Genomic DNA, 17,391 nt, shown 5'->3' on the forward strand with positions numbered 1-17,391 from the left:
CAGAGCCGGTGGTGGGACATGGCTTGGCTTGGGAGCCCAGTTAGGTGGGATGGAAACAGCAAGAGTGGGGTTGGAGAGGCAGAGAGAGGGGGGAGAGAGAGAGAGAGAGAGAGAGAGAGAGAGAGAGAGAGAGAGAGAGATATTGAGGGTGGCCTTTGTTGCTGCTGTTACATGTACAGTGGTTGTTTAGTCGTTTAGTCGTGTCCGACTCTTCGTGACCCCCTGGACCAGAGCATGCCAGGCACTCCTGTCTTCCACTGCCTCCCACAGTTTGGTCAAACTCATGCTGGTAGCTTCGAGAACACTGTCCAACCATCTTGTCCTCTGTCGTCCCCTTCTCCTTGTGCCCTCCATCTTTCCCAGGGAGTCTTCTCTTCTCATGAGGTGGCCAAAGTATTGGAGCCTCAGCTTCAGGATCTGTCCTTCCACTGAGCACTCAGGGCTGATTTCCTTCAGAATGGAGAGGTTGGATCTTCTTGCAGTCCATGGGACTCTCAAGAGTCTCCTCCAGCACCATAATTCAAAAGCGTCAATTCTTCGCAGATCAGCTTTCTTTATGGTCCAGCTCTCACTTCCATACATCACTACTGGGTACCTCGGGTTAAGAACTTAATTCGTTCTGGAGGTCTGTTCTTAACCTGAAACTGTTCTTAACCTGAGGTACCACTTTAGCTAATGGCGCCACACTGCCACCACACGATTTCTGTTCTCATCCTGAAGCAAAGTTCTTAACCTGAGGTACTATTTCTGGGTTAGCGGAATCTGTAACCTGAAGCGTCTGCAACCCAAGATACCACTGTACAGTCGTACCTCGGAAGTCGAATGCCTTGCAAGTCAAATGTTTTGGCTCCCGAACGCCGCAAACCCGGAAGTGAGTGTTCCAGTTTGCGAATGTACTTTGGAACTCGAATGTCCGACACGAGTTCTGCCGGTTGCCACGATGTGACTGAATGCCGCCCGCATATTGATTCACATCTAGGCTTAATTTAAGTGGTAATGACATGCGCCAGCTCATTAGCTAAATGAAACGTAAATATTGCCTATTACCTTCTTCAGCGATTGGGTGCCAGTTCTCAGGGGGTAGACAATTCTCCCGGGATCTTCCCGAATAATTTTACAAGCTGTCAGTTTCTTGCTATTTTAGTCTTCTCCCAGACCTTGTTTAATTACTCTCTCTTGAAGGGGGTTAATACAGTAGTTTCCTAACTGGGGGCTGGAGCACACTAACACGGCACAAGAAATGAATTAATTTCAAAAATTACAAAGTTCCCAGGTGACCGAGGGGCTCTGCTCACAAAGGAGTCTGCTTGTTGTGTCTCTGCATGCTTCCCCCTTCTGGCCTGGCATTCGTTCTGCTAGCCTTTACTGCAGAGTGGGCTCAACTCTGAAACAGGTAGGATTTCGTCAGAGATGCAGCAGAATAACCTGCCCGCAGAAGAGGTTGCCTGTTGTGTCTCTGCCATAGCTGTCAACTTACAGATTTGAAAATAAGGGGCCAGCAGCCTCGAAAATAAGGGATTTTCCCAGCACAAGTATGTTCAACTTCTGAGCCCCTCCGAACCAAAGGCAGAAAGCCCAGCCCGCAGCCAAACGAAGTCTCAAGCGGTGGTTCCCACAGCGCAGCAACCCGGCAAAGGGGATGCAGCAAGGAAAACCACCATCACCTCTCCGCTGGGAAGCGCTGTGCAAAGGCGAGTCCCCAGGCAACACAGCCGATTTGATTGGCACAAGGCATGCAAGCTCCACCCCCCAGTCGTTCTTAGACTCCTTATTGGGTGAGCAACGCAGCCAAGCAACACAGTTGGAGCCTCCCTCCTCCCTGGCCGGCAGGGAGGGAGGGAGAGGAGCTGCTTCCTTTGAAACCTGGGAAATTTAAGGGACATCATCAATAAGGGGCAGCAGCGGGACACAGCGCTGGGGTAAGGGACTTTCCCGCCAAATAAGGGACAGTTGACAGCTATGAGTTGTCTGTGAGGAGGAAGACCAACCTAGCAGTTCAAAAGCACGTCAAAATGCAAGCAGATAAATAGGCACCGCTCCGGGGGGAAGGTAAATGGCGTTTCCGTGTGCTGCTCTGGTTCGCCAGAAGCGGCTTAGTCATGCTGGCCACATGACCCGGAAGCTGTACGCCGGCTCCCTCGGCCAGTAAAGCGAGATGAGCGCCGCAACCCCAGAGTTGTTTGTGACTGTAGCTGTCAGGGGTCCTTTACCTTTACCTTTACCTTTACCTTTACCTTTACCTTTACCTTTACCTCTCACTTTCTCTGACCACCAGATATGCTGGCTGGGACTGGTGGGAGTTGGATTGCTGGAATGCTCGGAGGACCACAGGCTGCCCATTTTGGTTATAAATCAATGTTTTAGGACTGCTGCTCCCATCATCTCTAACCATTGGTCCTGCTGACTGAGGAGGATGGGAGTCCAGCAAGGTTGGAACTCTGCCTTTCCTAATAATAATATTAATAATAATATTTATACCCTGCCCATCTGGCTGGGCTTCCCCAGGAACTCTGGGCGGCTTCGAACAGAATATTAAAATACAGTAATGCATCAAACATTAAAGGCTTCCCTAAACAGGGCTGCCTTCAGATGTCTTCTAAAAGTCTGGTAGTTGTTCTCTTTGACATCTGGTAGGAGGGCGCTCCACAGGGCGGGTGCCACCACCAAGAAGGCCCTCTGCCTGGTTCCCTGTAACTTGGCTTTTCTCAGTGAGGGAACCACCAGAAAGCGCTCGGCGCTGGACCTCAGTGTCCGGGCAGAACGATAGGGGTGGAGATGCTCCTTCAGGTATACTGGACTGAGGCCGTTTAGGGCTTTAAAGGTCAGCACCAACACTTTGAATTGTGCTTGGTGTTTTCCCCCCACCCCTTGATTCAAAGAACTTCCTTCTGCCCCAGAGATAGCCGCGTTATCAGCAAAGGATTCCCTGTACCATACAGCTGTCTTCCCCAGAGCCAGCTGCAATCCACATGGCAATTGGTCAGAAATGCATGGAATGACGAGGACGCAGAACCTTATATTTCCGTGCCCCAGCTATCATCGAGTCCCAGTGTTTCTCGTCCCCTCCCTCCATCCCCATAGCTAAGAAGGAAGCTCATTAGCGCAGAGAAAGTTCTGGAGGAGAGCAGCCGTTCTTCCAGCAAAGACCTCTGCTTGGGTTGTGAAGCCCCTGAGAGTGGAAAAGAAAATGCTTAGAATCTGCTGCATTCTCTTCCCAAATGGACCGGGAAAGGGTTGCGGGGGCAGACTTTCAATTGCCCTCCCAGCCTTTTCACCTCTTAGTTTATTTTTCCTGCTGCGATTGAAGAAAGGATTAGGTGGGAAGCGAGTGCAAGGAGCCCGGCGGAGGCCTGCCTGAAGGCCTAAAAGAGCGGGTTCATTTCTGCACAAGATTTGCAAAAGCATTGGATAGGTGAATAAAGTGGGAACAAATAACGCCATTAATAGCATTTTATTTTATTTTTGCAATGGCTTTTAGTGTTCTCCGAAGCACTTTTGAAATCCACGCACCCGCTGTAATCCGTTTACAGCAATCCATTAGAGCCAGTCGGCCCATGTCATTACCAGCCCATGTTGCAGATGGAGAGACTGAGGATTAAAGACCTCCTCCAGGCAACCGTTCATTGAGCATCCGTCCTCCTTGCAAAAAGGTTATGCGGTGATTAGACTACATAAGTCTTTATGGAGCATTCGTTCCGATTTGTTTGCCAGGTGGTAATATGACGGCGAAGAGCAGTTACAGTGGTACCTCAGGTTAAGAACTTAATTCGTTCTGGAAGTCCGTTCTTAACCTGAAACTGTTCTTAACCTGAGATACCACTTTAGCTAATGGGGCCTGCCGTGCCGCCGCCACGCGATTTTTGTTCTCATCATGAAGCAAAGTTCTTAACCCGAGGTACTATTTCTGGGATAGCGGAGTCTGTAACCTGAAGCGTCTGTAACCCGAGGTACCACTGTACCTTGAAAGGACGCCCAAGGCACACTTAAAGCACATTTGCTCCCCCCCCCCCGAGAATATTGGGAACTGTAGTTTTCCGAGGGCATTGGTAGCTTGTGGGGGGGGGACGACTACAGCTCCCTGGGTTCCTTGAGGGGAAGTCATGTACTTTAAATGATGTGGATCTGCCTGATCTTGCCTTCGTCATGATTTTGCTTTTGGCGCTGATGGGATTTGTAGTCCAAAACAGCTGGAGGGCTGAAGATTCCCCTGAACTAGGTGTTCTGGCGCCCCAGTCTCAGCCTTTCTTAAATCACCGTGCCCATTTTAGATTTAATTTGGAAGTCCAGGGCCCAAATTGTGGGCTTAGGGGTGAGAACAACTAATGGACATCTAAGCCATGGCTAGGCAAACTAAGATCCAGGGGCCGGATGCGGCCCAATCGCCTTCTCAATCCGGCCCGCGAACAGTCCGGGAACCAGCATGTTTTTACATGAGCAGAATGTGCCCTTTTATTTAAAATGCACCTCTGGGTTATTTGTGGGGCCTGCCTGGTGTTTTTACATGAGCAGAATGTGTGCTTTTATTTAAAATGCAGCTCTGGGTTATTTGTGGGGCACAGGAATTCGTTCACCCCCCCCCCCAAAAAAAATAGAGTCCAGCCCCCCACAAGGTCTGAGGGACAGTAGACCGGCCCCTGCTGAAAAAGTTTGCTGATACCTCATGTTATGTACTGAGTTGAATAGGATCCAAAATGCAGCAGTCTGATTGGTCCTAGAACAATAGGATTCACAATGCAGCAGTCTGATTGGTCCTAGAACAATAGGACCCAGAATGCAGCAGTCTGGTTGGTCCACAGGAGCCACCCAATCCAGCTCCAGGTGGAAGTGAATCCTCAGCCTGATTGGCCTACAGGAGAATCCCGGAATTAGCCAATCACGTGGGGCCCATTGTGTAAAAAGTGCATATAAAGCAGACATTCTGGGGGAACTTCCATTCCTCCTCACCACTGTGAGCTGAATAAAGAGCATGAAATCCACTCTCGACCTGATCTAAGCAAAATGAAGATAAGAGAGAGCTTGTTAGTGAAAGGGCGGCAAAAGCCCAAAGCCCAGTGCCCTAGCCATTGTCATCCTCTTTCCTCCATAGATGACGCTTAGCTTTCCTGAAACCCCAGGCCCAATTTGTGTCCTGTACTGTCAACGTTGCCAAAAAGCAGCTGACAAGCAGTTCACGGATACCGCTCTCTCTTTCCCGGATGATTTCTGACTCACTTTCCCCACATTTGGCGGCGCTCCAAAGCCCCCACCGCCATTGCTCCTCCCTGTTCTGTGGCCAATGTGCCCTTTCTCTTGCTGATTGTCCCTTCTCCGTCATGCTTCCATGCCCTTGATGGATGGCGGCTGCAGGAAATGGCAGCCTTGTGATGATATAATCCCTGCTGGCCTGTGCTTCTCCTGACTCGGTTTATTACAATTCGCTAACTCAGGTTACTTGGCACCCCAAAATGTGCCACGGTCCCAGTTTGCACGTCATAATGAGCCGTAGTTTAATGCAAGCGGTGCTTTAATGTGAGCAAGCTGCATGCTTGGGCAAGTGGGTCAAAAGCTCCCATGCCCCAATTGAAATAAGAATAATAAGAATAATGTGGACGCTTGGGTTGCGAATGTGATCCGTGCACCACATCTGCGCGCACACAGGTTGCGATTTGTTGCTTCTGTGCATGCGCAAAGCACGTTTTAGTGGTTCTGCGCATGTGCGCGTGCCGAAACCTGGAAGTAACCTGTTCTGGTACTTCCGAGTTCGACACGGTGCGCAACCCGAAAACATGCCTGTAACCTGAGGTATGACTGTAATAATAAATTTATTATTTCTACCCCGCCCATCTGGCTGGGTTTCCCCAGCCACTCTAGGCAGCTTCCACCAAAATATAAAAAACAACAAAACATCAAACTTTAAAAACTTCCCTAAACAGGGCTGCCTTCAAGTGTCTTCTAAAAGTCAGATCGTTGTTTATTTCCTTGACATCTGATGGGAGGGTGTTCCACGAGGCGGGCACCACTACCAAGAAGGCCCTCTGCCTGATTTCTTGTAACCTCACATCTCTCAGCGAGGGAACCGCCAGAAGGCCCTCGGTGCTGGACCTCAGGGTCCAGGCTGAACGATGGGGGTGGAGATGCTTCTTCAGGTATACAGGACCGAGGTCGTTTAGGGCTTTAAAGGTCAGCACCAACACTTTGAATTGTGCTCGGAAACGTACTGAAAGAAGCCAGAACATAAGCAAGAAGCGATGGAAAATGCTTTACCTGTTATGTTTCTACATGTAAGGCACGGGAATAGATCTGAGTTCTAAACACGGTGGACATCGACCTTGCTCTCAGTTGTGTGGAAGTTTTAAGAGAGCGGTGCTAAATCACAGAGAAGCAGTTTTCGTTTAATTGCATTATCTTTGTGCAATATAAATAAAAGCTTGAGATCTCTCCATTCCAGGAAAATCACAGTGTGCAATGGGCTCCTGGCCAGAGGACAGGGATGTGAGCTAAGGACAAGTGCATGTTGCTGAGGGAACATGGATTTAAACAGGGTGGTGCATCGGAGCACAGAAATGGATATCGTTTCAGATGTCAACACTGCAAACCCTCTAGGGATGGTGGATCATAAACCTGAGGTTGCAGGGCCAATCTCTTATATGTTAGCCTCTGTGATAGGAATTTTGATGTCTTAGATATATGGAAATGTTCATAAATGTACCAACCAAGCACATACGGTACATAGATCCACACAGGCAGACCAACGTGAAACCATTTTGATTCCTAAACTGAGCAAATGTTTTCTCTGCAAGGTCAAAGTGGAAAAGCCTCCCCATTGTCTTTTCCTTCACAAATCCTGTCTTAAGGGTATGTCTGTGTTTGAATAGGGTGTGAGCCTGTGACATGGCGCAGGAACTAAGTATTTATCACTACAAAAGAATGGCCAGGCTCCGCAGGAAATCCAATCAAGTAACCTGCCAGACAGGAGATAAACAACGACAGGAGAAAAACAACATTCAAATTTCTGTTGTAGACCACCTTTTCTGTGATGTATGTATGATGTTTCTGGGGGTGGTCTTGATCTACAGGGTGTCAATTTCAAAAGACTTTATAAGGCCTTGCACACCATTTTTCAGGGTCCTCCTCCTTTCCTGCGGATGAGGGGAGCACCCTGTTGCAACAGATCAATAAAGATCAGGCTTACTAGCTGCTTTGCTTCTCAATATTCTCTGGTTGGCCTCTGCTATTTTCTCCTACCAATAGGGAACCTATGTAAGGACTCCATATGGGCTCTTGGATACCCCATAAGGGAAAAGGGCAATTTTTGTTTAAAACACCTCTGAGGCAGAAAATGCAAAAGTATAATGACAAACTGAATCACTGACAAATTGCAACCGTGGCTAAAATGGCCGCCTCTCTCTGCCTTGTTGTGGTGGGGTTGGAGTCAACCACAAGGTTCAGACTTGAGTAGCTCCAACTGCAGTGGGTTGAGGTGAGCTTGGCTTGCCATATGTCCTCTCTTTCCAGGACATAGAATCATAGAATCATAGAATCCTAGAGTTGGAAGAGACCACAAGGGCCATCGAGTCCAACCCCCTGCCAAGCAGGAAACACCATCAGAGCACTCCTGACATATGGTTGTCAAGCCTCTGCTTAAAGACCTCCAAAGAAGGAGACTCCACCACACTCCTTGGCAGCAAATTCCAATGTCGAACAGCTCTTACTGTCAGGAAGTTCTTCCTAATGTTTAGGTGGAATCTTCTTTCTTGTAGTTTGGATCCATTGCTCCGTGTCCGCTTCTCTGGAGCAGCAGAAAACAACCTTTCTCCCTCCTCTATGTGACATCCTTTTATATATTTGAACATGGCTATCATATCACCCCTTAACCTCCTCTTCTCCAGGCTAAACATGCCCAGCTCCCTTAGCCATTCCTCATAAGGCATTGTTTCCAGGCCTTTGACCATTTTGGTTGCCCTCCTCTGGACACGTTCCAGTTTGTCCGTGTCCTTCTTGAACTGTGGTGCCCAGAACTGGACACAGTACTCCAGGTGAGGTCTGACCAGAGCAGAATACAGTGGCACTATTACTTCCCTTGATCTAGATGCTATATTCCTATTGATGCAGCCCAGAATTGCATTGGCTTTTTTAGCTGCCGCGTCACACTGTTGGCTCATGTCAAGTATGTGGTCAACCGAGACTCCTAGATCCTTTTCACATGTACTGCTCTTGTCCTCTTTTTCATGGGTAGAGTCGTCCTAGCAATCCATAGTTAAAAGTAGGAGCCGGCGAATGTGTCCTCTTCAAAATATGGCAGACCTCCACTGAGGTGGGCAGGAAAAATGCTGAATAAATGTGAGGATTACTATTGCTCAAATAGGCCCTGGTCAAATAGGGCCTGTCATTTTAGCCCAACCACACAAAGCAGCCTTTTAGGAACAGAGAACAAAAGTTGCTTCCCCAAAACTGTTTCCCTCCACATATATTTAACTTCCCAAGAAGGAAACTAATCATATCTCCTAAACTTCAAGTTTTTTGGAGGGGCGAGTAGAGGCAAAGTTGTTGCTGCCTCACTACGGTGCCAGTTGGAACAATTATGGCTTCCCCAAAAGAATTCTGGGAACTGTAGTTTGCTAAGGGTGCTGAGCGTTGTTAGGAGGCCCCAAATCTCCCTCACGGAGCTTCAGTTTTGAGAATTCCCTGTAAAGAGAGATTGATCATTAAACTATGTGACCCCCAAGCCAAGGAGATAAGTAATTATATACAATGTTTAGAAGACAGTCCTCTATAGGGAATTTGTTTGCTGTTTGATTACATTTTTATGTATGTTGGAAACTGCCCAGAGCAGCTGGGGTAACCCATTCAGATGGGCGGGGTACAAATAATAAAATTATTGCTACTAATATATATATAAAAAGTAAATGACCCCTGACAGTTAAGTCCAGTTGTGACTGACTCTGGGGTTGCAGCACTCATCTCACTTTACTGGCCAAGGGAGCCAATATTTGTCTGCAGGCGGTTTTTCCGGGTCGTGTGGCCAGCACGACTAAGCCGCTTCTGGCGAACCAGGGCAGCACACGAAAACACCGTTTACCTTCCGTTTACCTTCCCACCACAGCGGTACCTATTTATCTACTTGCACGTTGATGTGCTTTCGAACTGCTAGGTTGGCAGGAGCTGGGACCAAGCAATGGGAGCTCACCCCGTCGCGGGGATTCGAACTGCTGACCTGCCGATCGGCAAATCCTAGGCTCTGTGGTTTAGACCACAGCACCACCCGCGTCCTACGTAATAATATGGGATGCTGCTAATTTCATCGGAGAAATGTTGACGGGTGTGCTACTCTGGGAATTGTATCACTGTGAAACACACACACTGCTAGGATTGCCATACATCTGGAATTTCATGGACATAGCCAGGATTTGGCCGTCAGAAAGTATCTGGGTGGAAATTGCTGTAATGTCCGGACGTATGGCAACTCATGTCGGAAGTGTTGCTCTTTTGGCGAATTTCCTTTAAAATAGCTCAAAAACTTTATTTTGGGGGGAAGATTTTGCAAAAGAAGCTCAACAGCTTTATCCCCCAAAAGCTCAATAACTTTGGTTCCCCCACCCAGTTTTTGAAATATGGCAACACCTTTTGGATTCCGATGTCCCAGGTCCAATTTCTGGCGTCTCCAAAAATGCTCAATGACTTTTGTGTCTGGATTATTTTCACTTTTTGCAGTATGGCAACCCTACACACTCCCCCTGCCCAAAGAAAAGAAAAGGGAAGACGTTTCTCTGTCCTGGTTTCCACATGAGTCAAACCATCGTTAAGAACATCAAACTATGGTTTAACGTGAACCCGCAGAATGCGAAAATCGCCGAAATGTCTGGGGAAATTCAGACGTATGGCATCCCATGTAGATTTTGGCTGTTTTCATTAAAAATAGCTGAAAGACCAACAACAACAACAAAGCTCAACAACGATTTTTGAAATATGGCAACCCTAATTTATAGGAAAAGGGACGCAGGTGGTGCTGTGGGTTAAACCACTGAGCCTAGGGCTTGCCGATCAGAAGGTCGGCAGTTCAAATCCCTGTGACGGGGTGAGCTCCCGTTGCTCAGTCCCTGCTCCTGCCAACCTAGCAATTCGAAAGCACATCAAAGTGCAAGTAGATAAATAGGCACTGCTCTGGCGGGAAGGTAAACGTCATTTCCGTGCGCTGCTCTGGTTCGCCAGAAGCGGCTTAGTCATGCTGGCCACATGACCCGGAAGCTGTACGCTGGCTCCGTCGGCCAGTAAAGCGAGATGAGAGCTGCAACCCCAGAGTCATCCGCGACTGGACCTAATGGTCAGGGGTCCCTTTACCTTTTCTAATTTATAGGAACATCAACCACCAAAGAGAGTTCCAGACTTTTCCGTTAAAAACCTAAGTAGGAAAAAAAGAAAGCAAGACCATGCGTAAGAAACAAAAAACCTTCTCTTTCCCTAGAGCAGGGCAGCTGGTGTCCTGTTCCTTGACATCTCTCTGACAGACAAACCATCTTAGGACACCGGGGACTGGGGACTGGGCCGGATCCGTTTCTGTGCGCTGATGTGTAACTGGAGTAGCAGCCCTGCTGTGGATGCGTCGCTCCAAAATAAGGGCCCCCTTCCTCCGCTCACAATCGATCAGCCTGCTCAGTCGATCCTCCTCGCTTTCTGTCTCTCCGTCTCTCTCCCTCTCTCAAGAGCTTGTGGCTCGGTATCAGAAGATGTGCCCAGCATGAAGAAAAGGTCTCGCGCTCAACCTCTGGTGTGGGCCTGTTGAAATAACCAGGGCTGAATACCGGCCATGTCTGGGAAATTCTGGACGTATGGCAACCCAATTAGTCATTGTTGTTGTTGTTTAGTCGTTTAGTCGTGTCTGACTCTTCGTGACCCCCTGGACCACAGCACGCCAGGCACTCCTGTCTTCCACTGCCTCCCGCAGTTTGGTCAAACTCATGCTGGTAGCTTCGAGAACACTGTCCAACCATCTCGTCCTCTGTCGTCCCCTTCTCCTTGTGCCCTCCATCTTTCCCAACATCAGGGTCTTTTCCCAGGGAGTCTTCTCTTCTCATGAGGTGCCCAAAGTATTGGAGCTTCAGCTTCAGGATCTGTCCTTCCAGTGAGCACTCAGGGCTGATTTCCTTCAGAATCGATAGGTCTGATCTTCTTGCAGTCCATGGGACTCTCAAAAGTCTCCTCCAGCACCATAATTCAAAAGCATGAATTCTTTGGCGGTCAGCCTTCTTTATGGTCCAGCTCTCACTTCCATACATCACTACTGGGAAAACCATAGCTTTAACTATATGGACCTTTGTTGGCAAGGTGATGTCTCTGCTTTTTAAGATGCTGTCTAGGTTTGTCATTGCTCTTCTCCCAAGAAGAGCAATGGGCGATTTACAGGGATTACGGCCTCGGCCCAGTATACCTGAATGAGCATCTCCACCCCCATCGTTCAGCCCGGACACTGAGGTCCAGTGCTGAGGGCCTTCTGGGAGCTCCCTCCCTGCGAGAAGCGAGGTTACAGGGAACCAGACAGAGGGCCTTCTCGGTGGTGGCACCCGCCCTGTGGAACACCCTCCCACCAGATGTCAAAGAGAAGAACAACTACCAAACTTTTAGAAGACATCTGAAGGCAGCCCTGTTTAGGGAAGCTTTTAATGTTTAATAGACTATTGTATTTTAATATTCTGTTGGAGGCCGCCCAGAGTGGCTGCGGGAAACCCAGCCAGATGGGCAGGGTATAAATGAATTGTTGTTGTTGTTGTTGTTGTTGTTGTCCTTCGACACATGTAAACTGAGCTTAGATTTATGATATACACACGGCTTCTTAGCTCCAGAGCATGACTTCGAAAAGATTGATTTTTATTCACCCTGCATTGTGACCGCAGCCTAGGTTCAAGGTGCCATTTGGTGATTAGATTATATACCTGAGTTTCTAACAATGCCTCTGAATACCAGTTGCTGGAAACAAGAGAGTGCTCCTGTGTTCAAATCCTGCGGGTTTCCCACTGAGTCACTGTGGGGACAGGATGCTAGACTAGTTGGGCCACTGACCTGATAGATAGGTGCAATAGGGTGGGGGTCTTGGCTCTTTCTTCACCCTCCAAAATATACGCATTATGGGAGCTCCTCTTCATTTTGACCTACTGGTCCTCCATGGGTCCCTCTTGCTCCTCCAAATTCAGGAGCTGAAACCCCAGAAGATCTTGGGGTTCAGCACCGTCAGGGAACTGCCATCAGAGCGCAGGGTGGTGGAGAGGCTCTCAGATGATGGGAGACCCTCTGATGCTGAGGAGGGAACCAGCAGGGGGAGAGGGAGAGCTTCCGCGGAAGCAGGAGGGGAGGCGGAGGAGACAGAGTCGGAGATGAGGCTCAGAGACGCTTCCAGCGAGACCAGTGGGGAGAGCTCAGGACCTCCCCTTGGAACGCCTACTCTGCGCAGAAAGCTGCCACGTAGAGAATCAAGGAGGAGACTTTCTGTCAAAGAACTTCTATGCTGGAAGAAATTCAGGAAACGCCCACTGACTGATTCTGTCAGCGATTAAGGCAGCCATGCACTGATGGCTCCGCGGAGAGGGAGAGTTTTAAAACTAACTACAAAACTGTGAGAGTCTTAGCGCTCACGCACAAGCAGCCCCTTATCCCATTACAAGCACCATATAAACCCCCAGGTTGGAAGATGGTGGTTGGAAGATTGGATGGTTGGAAGATTGGTTGGTAATCAGGTTGGAAGATTGGATGGTAATCTGCCAGGGGTCAGCTCTTGGGGTCCCTTCCAACTTCTATGACGTTCCTCCTCCATGCTGAGGACAAGTCAAGCCCAAAAGTCAAGGTTTTCCTTTAATAAAGTGACTCCAGGCAGATGGAATAATAGGTTTGTAGAATTGTAGAGTTGGAAGAGACCACAAGGGTGATTTAGTCCAAACTCTAGCAATGCAGGAATCTTTTGCCCGACATGGGGCTCAAACCCACGGCCCTGAGTTTAATGGCCTTGGCCCATTAAACCTGAAGGAGCGTCTCCACCCCCATCGTTCTGCCCAGACACTGAGGTCCAGTGCTGAGGGCCTTCTGGCGGTTCCCTGACTGCGAGAAGCAAAGCTACAGGGAACCAGGCAGAGGGCCTTCTCGGTGGTGGCACCCGCCCTGTGGAACACCCTCCCATCAGATGTCAAAGAGAAAAACAACTACAGTGGTACCTCAGGTTACATACGCTTCAGGTTATAGATTCCGCTAACCCAGAAATAGTACTTAAGGTTAAGAACTTTGCTTCAGGATGAGAACAAAAATCGCGTGGCGGCGGCATGGCAGGCCCCATTAGCTAAAGTGGTATCTCAGGTTAAGAACAGTTTCAGGTTAAGAACGGACTTCCAGAACGAATTCAATTAATTAACAGAAATCGCGCAGCAGCGGCACAGCGGCAGCGGGAGGCCCCATTAGCTAAAGTGGTGCTTCAGGTTAAGAACAGTTTCAGGTTAAGAACGGACCTCCGGAACAAATTTAAGTTCTTAACCAGAGGTACCACTATACCTGACATTTAGAAAACATCTGAAGGCAGCCCTGTTCAGGGAAGTTTTTAACATGTGACATTTTGATGCATTTTTAATCTTTGTTGGAAGCCGCCCAGAGTGGCTGGGGAAACCCAGCCAGATGGGCGGGGTACAAATAATAAATTATCATTATTATAATATTATTAAGAGCCTTGTGTCCTTCCGACTGTGCCAGCTCTCGAGTGAAGGCATATATTTTATCCTTGTCGTTTAAAGACGGCGGGGTTTTTTAAATAATTGAATTGCAAGACAAAACACAGAAGATAGGGAAAGCTTAGAAGAAAGAGCTTCCCAGGATATTTACAAAAAATAAAGGTCATGGGCAGCAGTGCCCCCCCCCCACCAAAAAACTGGACAGGCTATCTCCCTTTCCCCTTCTCCACCTTGGCTAGGACATAAAGAGTCTGCTGTACCACCTGCTTCTGTTCATTATGGAAAAGGATCTGTTGTGTCCTGCCTGAGTCTCTCGCTGGCTTGGGCTGGCGGGGGGGGGGGGGAGCATGTTCCAGCAACAGTTTTCTCTGTGGGAGGCATTAAGAAAGCTGCGTTGCTTCGGAGTGCCCTTTGAATCAAGAGCAGTTCCTAGGAAGGAAGAATGGAGTCGAGTGTGGCGTACGGGAGGCGTAGGATTTTGTAGCCGTCCCCACTGCCACCTCCTGAGAGTTAAAGGTAGTCCATGCATTACAGACACTCGCCCCAACTTTTGCCTCCCGTCCACAGGGTTCATTTTGGTGTTGCTTCCCAAACATGTCCGGCAAGTAATAATAATAATAATTCATTATTTATACCCTGCCCATCTACAGGGACGCGGGTGGCGCTGTGGGTTAAACCACAGAGCCTAGGACTTGCCGATCAGAAGGTTGGCGGTTCGAATCCCCGCGACAGGGTGAGCTCCCGTTGCTCGGTCCCTGCTGCTGCCAACCTAGCAGTTTGAAAGCACGGCAAAGTGCAAGTAGATAAATAGGTACCGCTCCGGCAGGAAGGTAAACGGCATTTCCGTGTGCTACTCTGGTTCGCCAGAAGCGGCTTAGTCATGCTGGCCACATGATCCGGAAGCTATACGCCAGCTCCCTCTGCCAATAAAGCGAGATGAGTACTGCAACCCCAGAGTCAGTCACGACTGGACCTAATGGTCAGGGGTCTCTTTACCTTTACACTGCCCATCTGGCTGGGCTTCCAACAAAATATTAAAATACAGTAATGCATCAAACATTAAAAGCTTCCCTAAACAGGGCTGCCTTCAGATGTCTTCTAAAAGCCAGAGAGTTGTTTATTTCCTTGACATCTGATTGTAGGGCGTTCCACAGAGTGGGCACCACCACCGAGGAGGCCCTCAGCCTGGTTCCCTGTAACCTCACTTCTCACACTGAGGGAACCGCCAGAAGGCCCTCGGCGCTGGACCTCAGCGTCCGGGCAGAATGATGGGGGTGGAGACGCTCCTTCAGGTATACTGGACCGAGGCCGTTTAGGGCTTCAAAGGTCAGCACCAACACTTTGAATTGTGCTCGGAAATCTAGCAGGAGCCAGGAGCAAGAGGCAACAGGAGGACCAAAGAAATGTGCATGCAGAGCAGGAGAGGGGAGGCCTTTTCTAAATCACACCCAGCTCTTAAAACCTTGCTTCCTGGCTCCTGCCCAGGTGTTCTGTAGCTCAGGGGTCTAGGCATCAGTCAGCAAACCCTGTAGCTTTGCCCAGCCTTGTCCACGTAAATTGCTAGCCCACCTGCCCACATGTCTGTTTTGGGGATTTGTGGTGTACAACAGGGAGGGTGTGGTAGAAGCATTCAGAAAAGTTCCTGGTGTAGTTTCCTGGAAGCAATTCTTAACTCGCCGCAGGCAATTCTGTGAATGGCTAATTCTGCCAGAATCGCATGAAAAGGTTCCTGTGTCTCACAATAATACTTGATAAAAAAATATATGTTCATTTACGGTAGATAGATTCTCTTCTGTACACACATTTTCTCAGTAGGTGCGTAGTGTGCAGAGGTTGTGAAACTCTGCAAGCAGTTGAAACAGGTGAGTAGCTAACATCCGTGGGCTTCTCCTCAGTGGATGTTACTTCTGCGTAGATCTTGATTAAAAAAACATAACTTGAGGCAATTTTAAATGATCTGGTTGGGTGTATCCTAGAGAATATAAAAGCGAGGCATGGGGAGTGGTTTTCAGGTGAGTGGGAGATAGATACAGAGGAAGACTTTCTTAATCGGAAAATCGGATGCAGGGTGAAAATTGGGAAAACTACAATTAGAAAACCACTTTGCTGTGCTTGCCCTGGAGAGTCCAGGATCTTCTTTTGAGGTTTCCAATCACGGCTAGGCATCTTTTAGGAATGCCTTCTGCATAGAGAATATTCTGTTGCTGATCAAGGACTTGGCACCCCCAGGATCTCAGCCTTCTGAGTGTGCATTTCTGAGACGCTCTTCTTTTCTCCCTCAGGATGATGAGGTCGTCCTTCAGTGCTCTGCCACCATCTTGAAGGAACAGCTGAAGTTATGTCTGTCTGCAGAAGGTTTCGGCAACCGGCTGTGTTTCCTAGAACCTACCTCCAATGCTCAGGTACCTTCTGAGGAAAGGGCAGCTGGGTAGGAAATATCTATACTAGTTTATCCCATGGTTGGAACAGTCGGTAAGATGATTTGACCGAAGTTTGGTGGTTGCCGTCAGAGTCAGGGAAATTGTTATGTCAGACCTTATGGCAGTGGCCTGGTATGATTTGTTTGAGTGTCCGAACAAATGGCTTCAGAATACCTCACAGGAAACAATTAGTAAATGAAATAAATAATAAATAATTAACCACGGATTAGTTTTCCAGCAACAAACCGTGATGTGAAACCATGGTCTGTTGAAGGCTTATAAACCATGGCTTTTTTCACTGTTCTCTGGAGTCATGTTCAGACTCAGCAACCTTGCTAAACCTTGCTAGTTTGGCCACTCCAGATTCTTGCAGAGACTTTGGAGAAACAAGCCGCCACTCGCTCGCTTGCTTTTCTGTTAGATTATTCGTGGTTTGTTGAAGAAACCATGATTAGAACGAACTAGGGGCATACCATTATGTGCAAACGTATCTACTGGCTGGTAATAAACTTCAAGAGACAAGAAAACCTTGGTGCAAAACTCTTGTGCTTTGAAGGCCGCCCCAGAATCTGATGTCCATGGGTTAGTGTGGTTCCAGTTAATCATGGTCACTGGGATATGAGTGTGAGGGAATTATAAGGGGGGAGGATACTGGAAGGGCCTGTGAGAGCTGCTATGTGGGCGAGACCTGCCTAGTAATCTGGCAACCTCATCAAAGTCCCTGGTCTCTCTGCAGCTCTCCAATAGCATAGAATCATAGAATCATAGAGTTGGAAGAGACCACAAGGGCCATCGAGTCCAACCCCCTGCCAAGCAGGAAACACCATCAGAGCACTCCTGACATATGGTCGTCAAGCCTCTGCTTAAAGACCTCCAAAGAAGGAGACTCCACCACACTCCTTGGCAGCAAATTCCACTGTCAAACAGCTCTTACTGTCAGGAAGTTCTTCCTAATGTTTAGGTGGAATCTTCTTTCTTGTAGTTTGGAACCATTGCTCCGTGTCTGCTTCTCTGGAGCCGCAGAAAACAACCTTTCTCCCTTCTCTATGTGACATCCTTTTATATATTTGAACATGGCTATCATATCGCCCCTTAACCTCCTCTTCTCCAGGCTAAACATGCCCAGCTCCCTTAGCCGTTCCTCATAAGGCATCGTTTCCAGGCCTTTGACCATTTTGGTTGCCCTCCTCTGGACACGTTCCAGCAGCTGTTTACCCCAGGCATAAAGTACTCTACTTCTGCACTGCCATTAAAGTGGGCTGTGCTTTGCAGTCTCTGACATGCCCACCAAA

At 48.4% G+C, this 17,391-nt stretch overlaps 1 protein-coding gene across 1 annotated transcript in view; it reads left to right on the forward strand.

Annotated features, from left to right (window-relative positions):
* The window catches only part of RYR1 (ryanodine receptor 1), a 220,706-nt gene that overhangs the window by 20,010 nt on the left and 183,305 nt on the right, over positions 1–17,391 (forward strand). The window contains exon 2 of the mRNA XM_079989357.1: positions 15,962–16,081. Coding sequence (XP_079845483.1) covers positions 15,962–16,081 — 120 coding nt within the window. The remainder of the gene's footprint in view (positions 1–15,961; positions 16,082–17,391) is intronic.

This window comes from Podarcis cretensis, assembly GCF_951804945.1.
Source record: "Podarcis cretensis genome assembly, chromosome: 8".
In the NCBI taxonomy this organism is placed as follows: domain Eukaryota; kingdom Metazoa; phylum Chordata; class Lepidosauria; order Squamata; family Lacertidae; genus Podarcis; species Podarcis cretensis.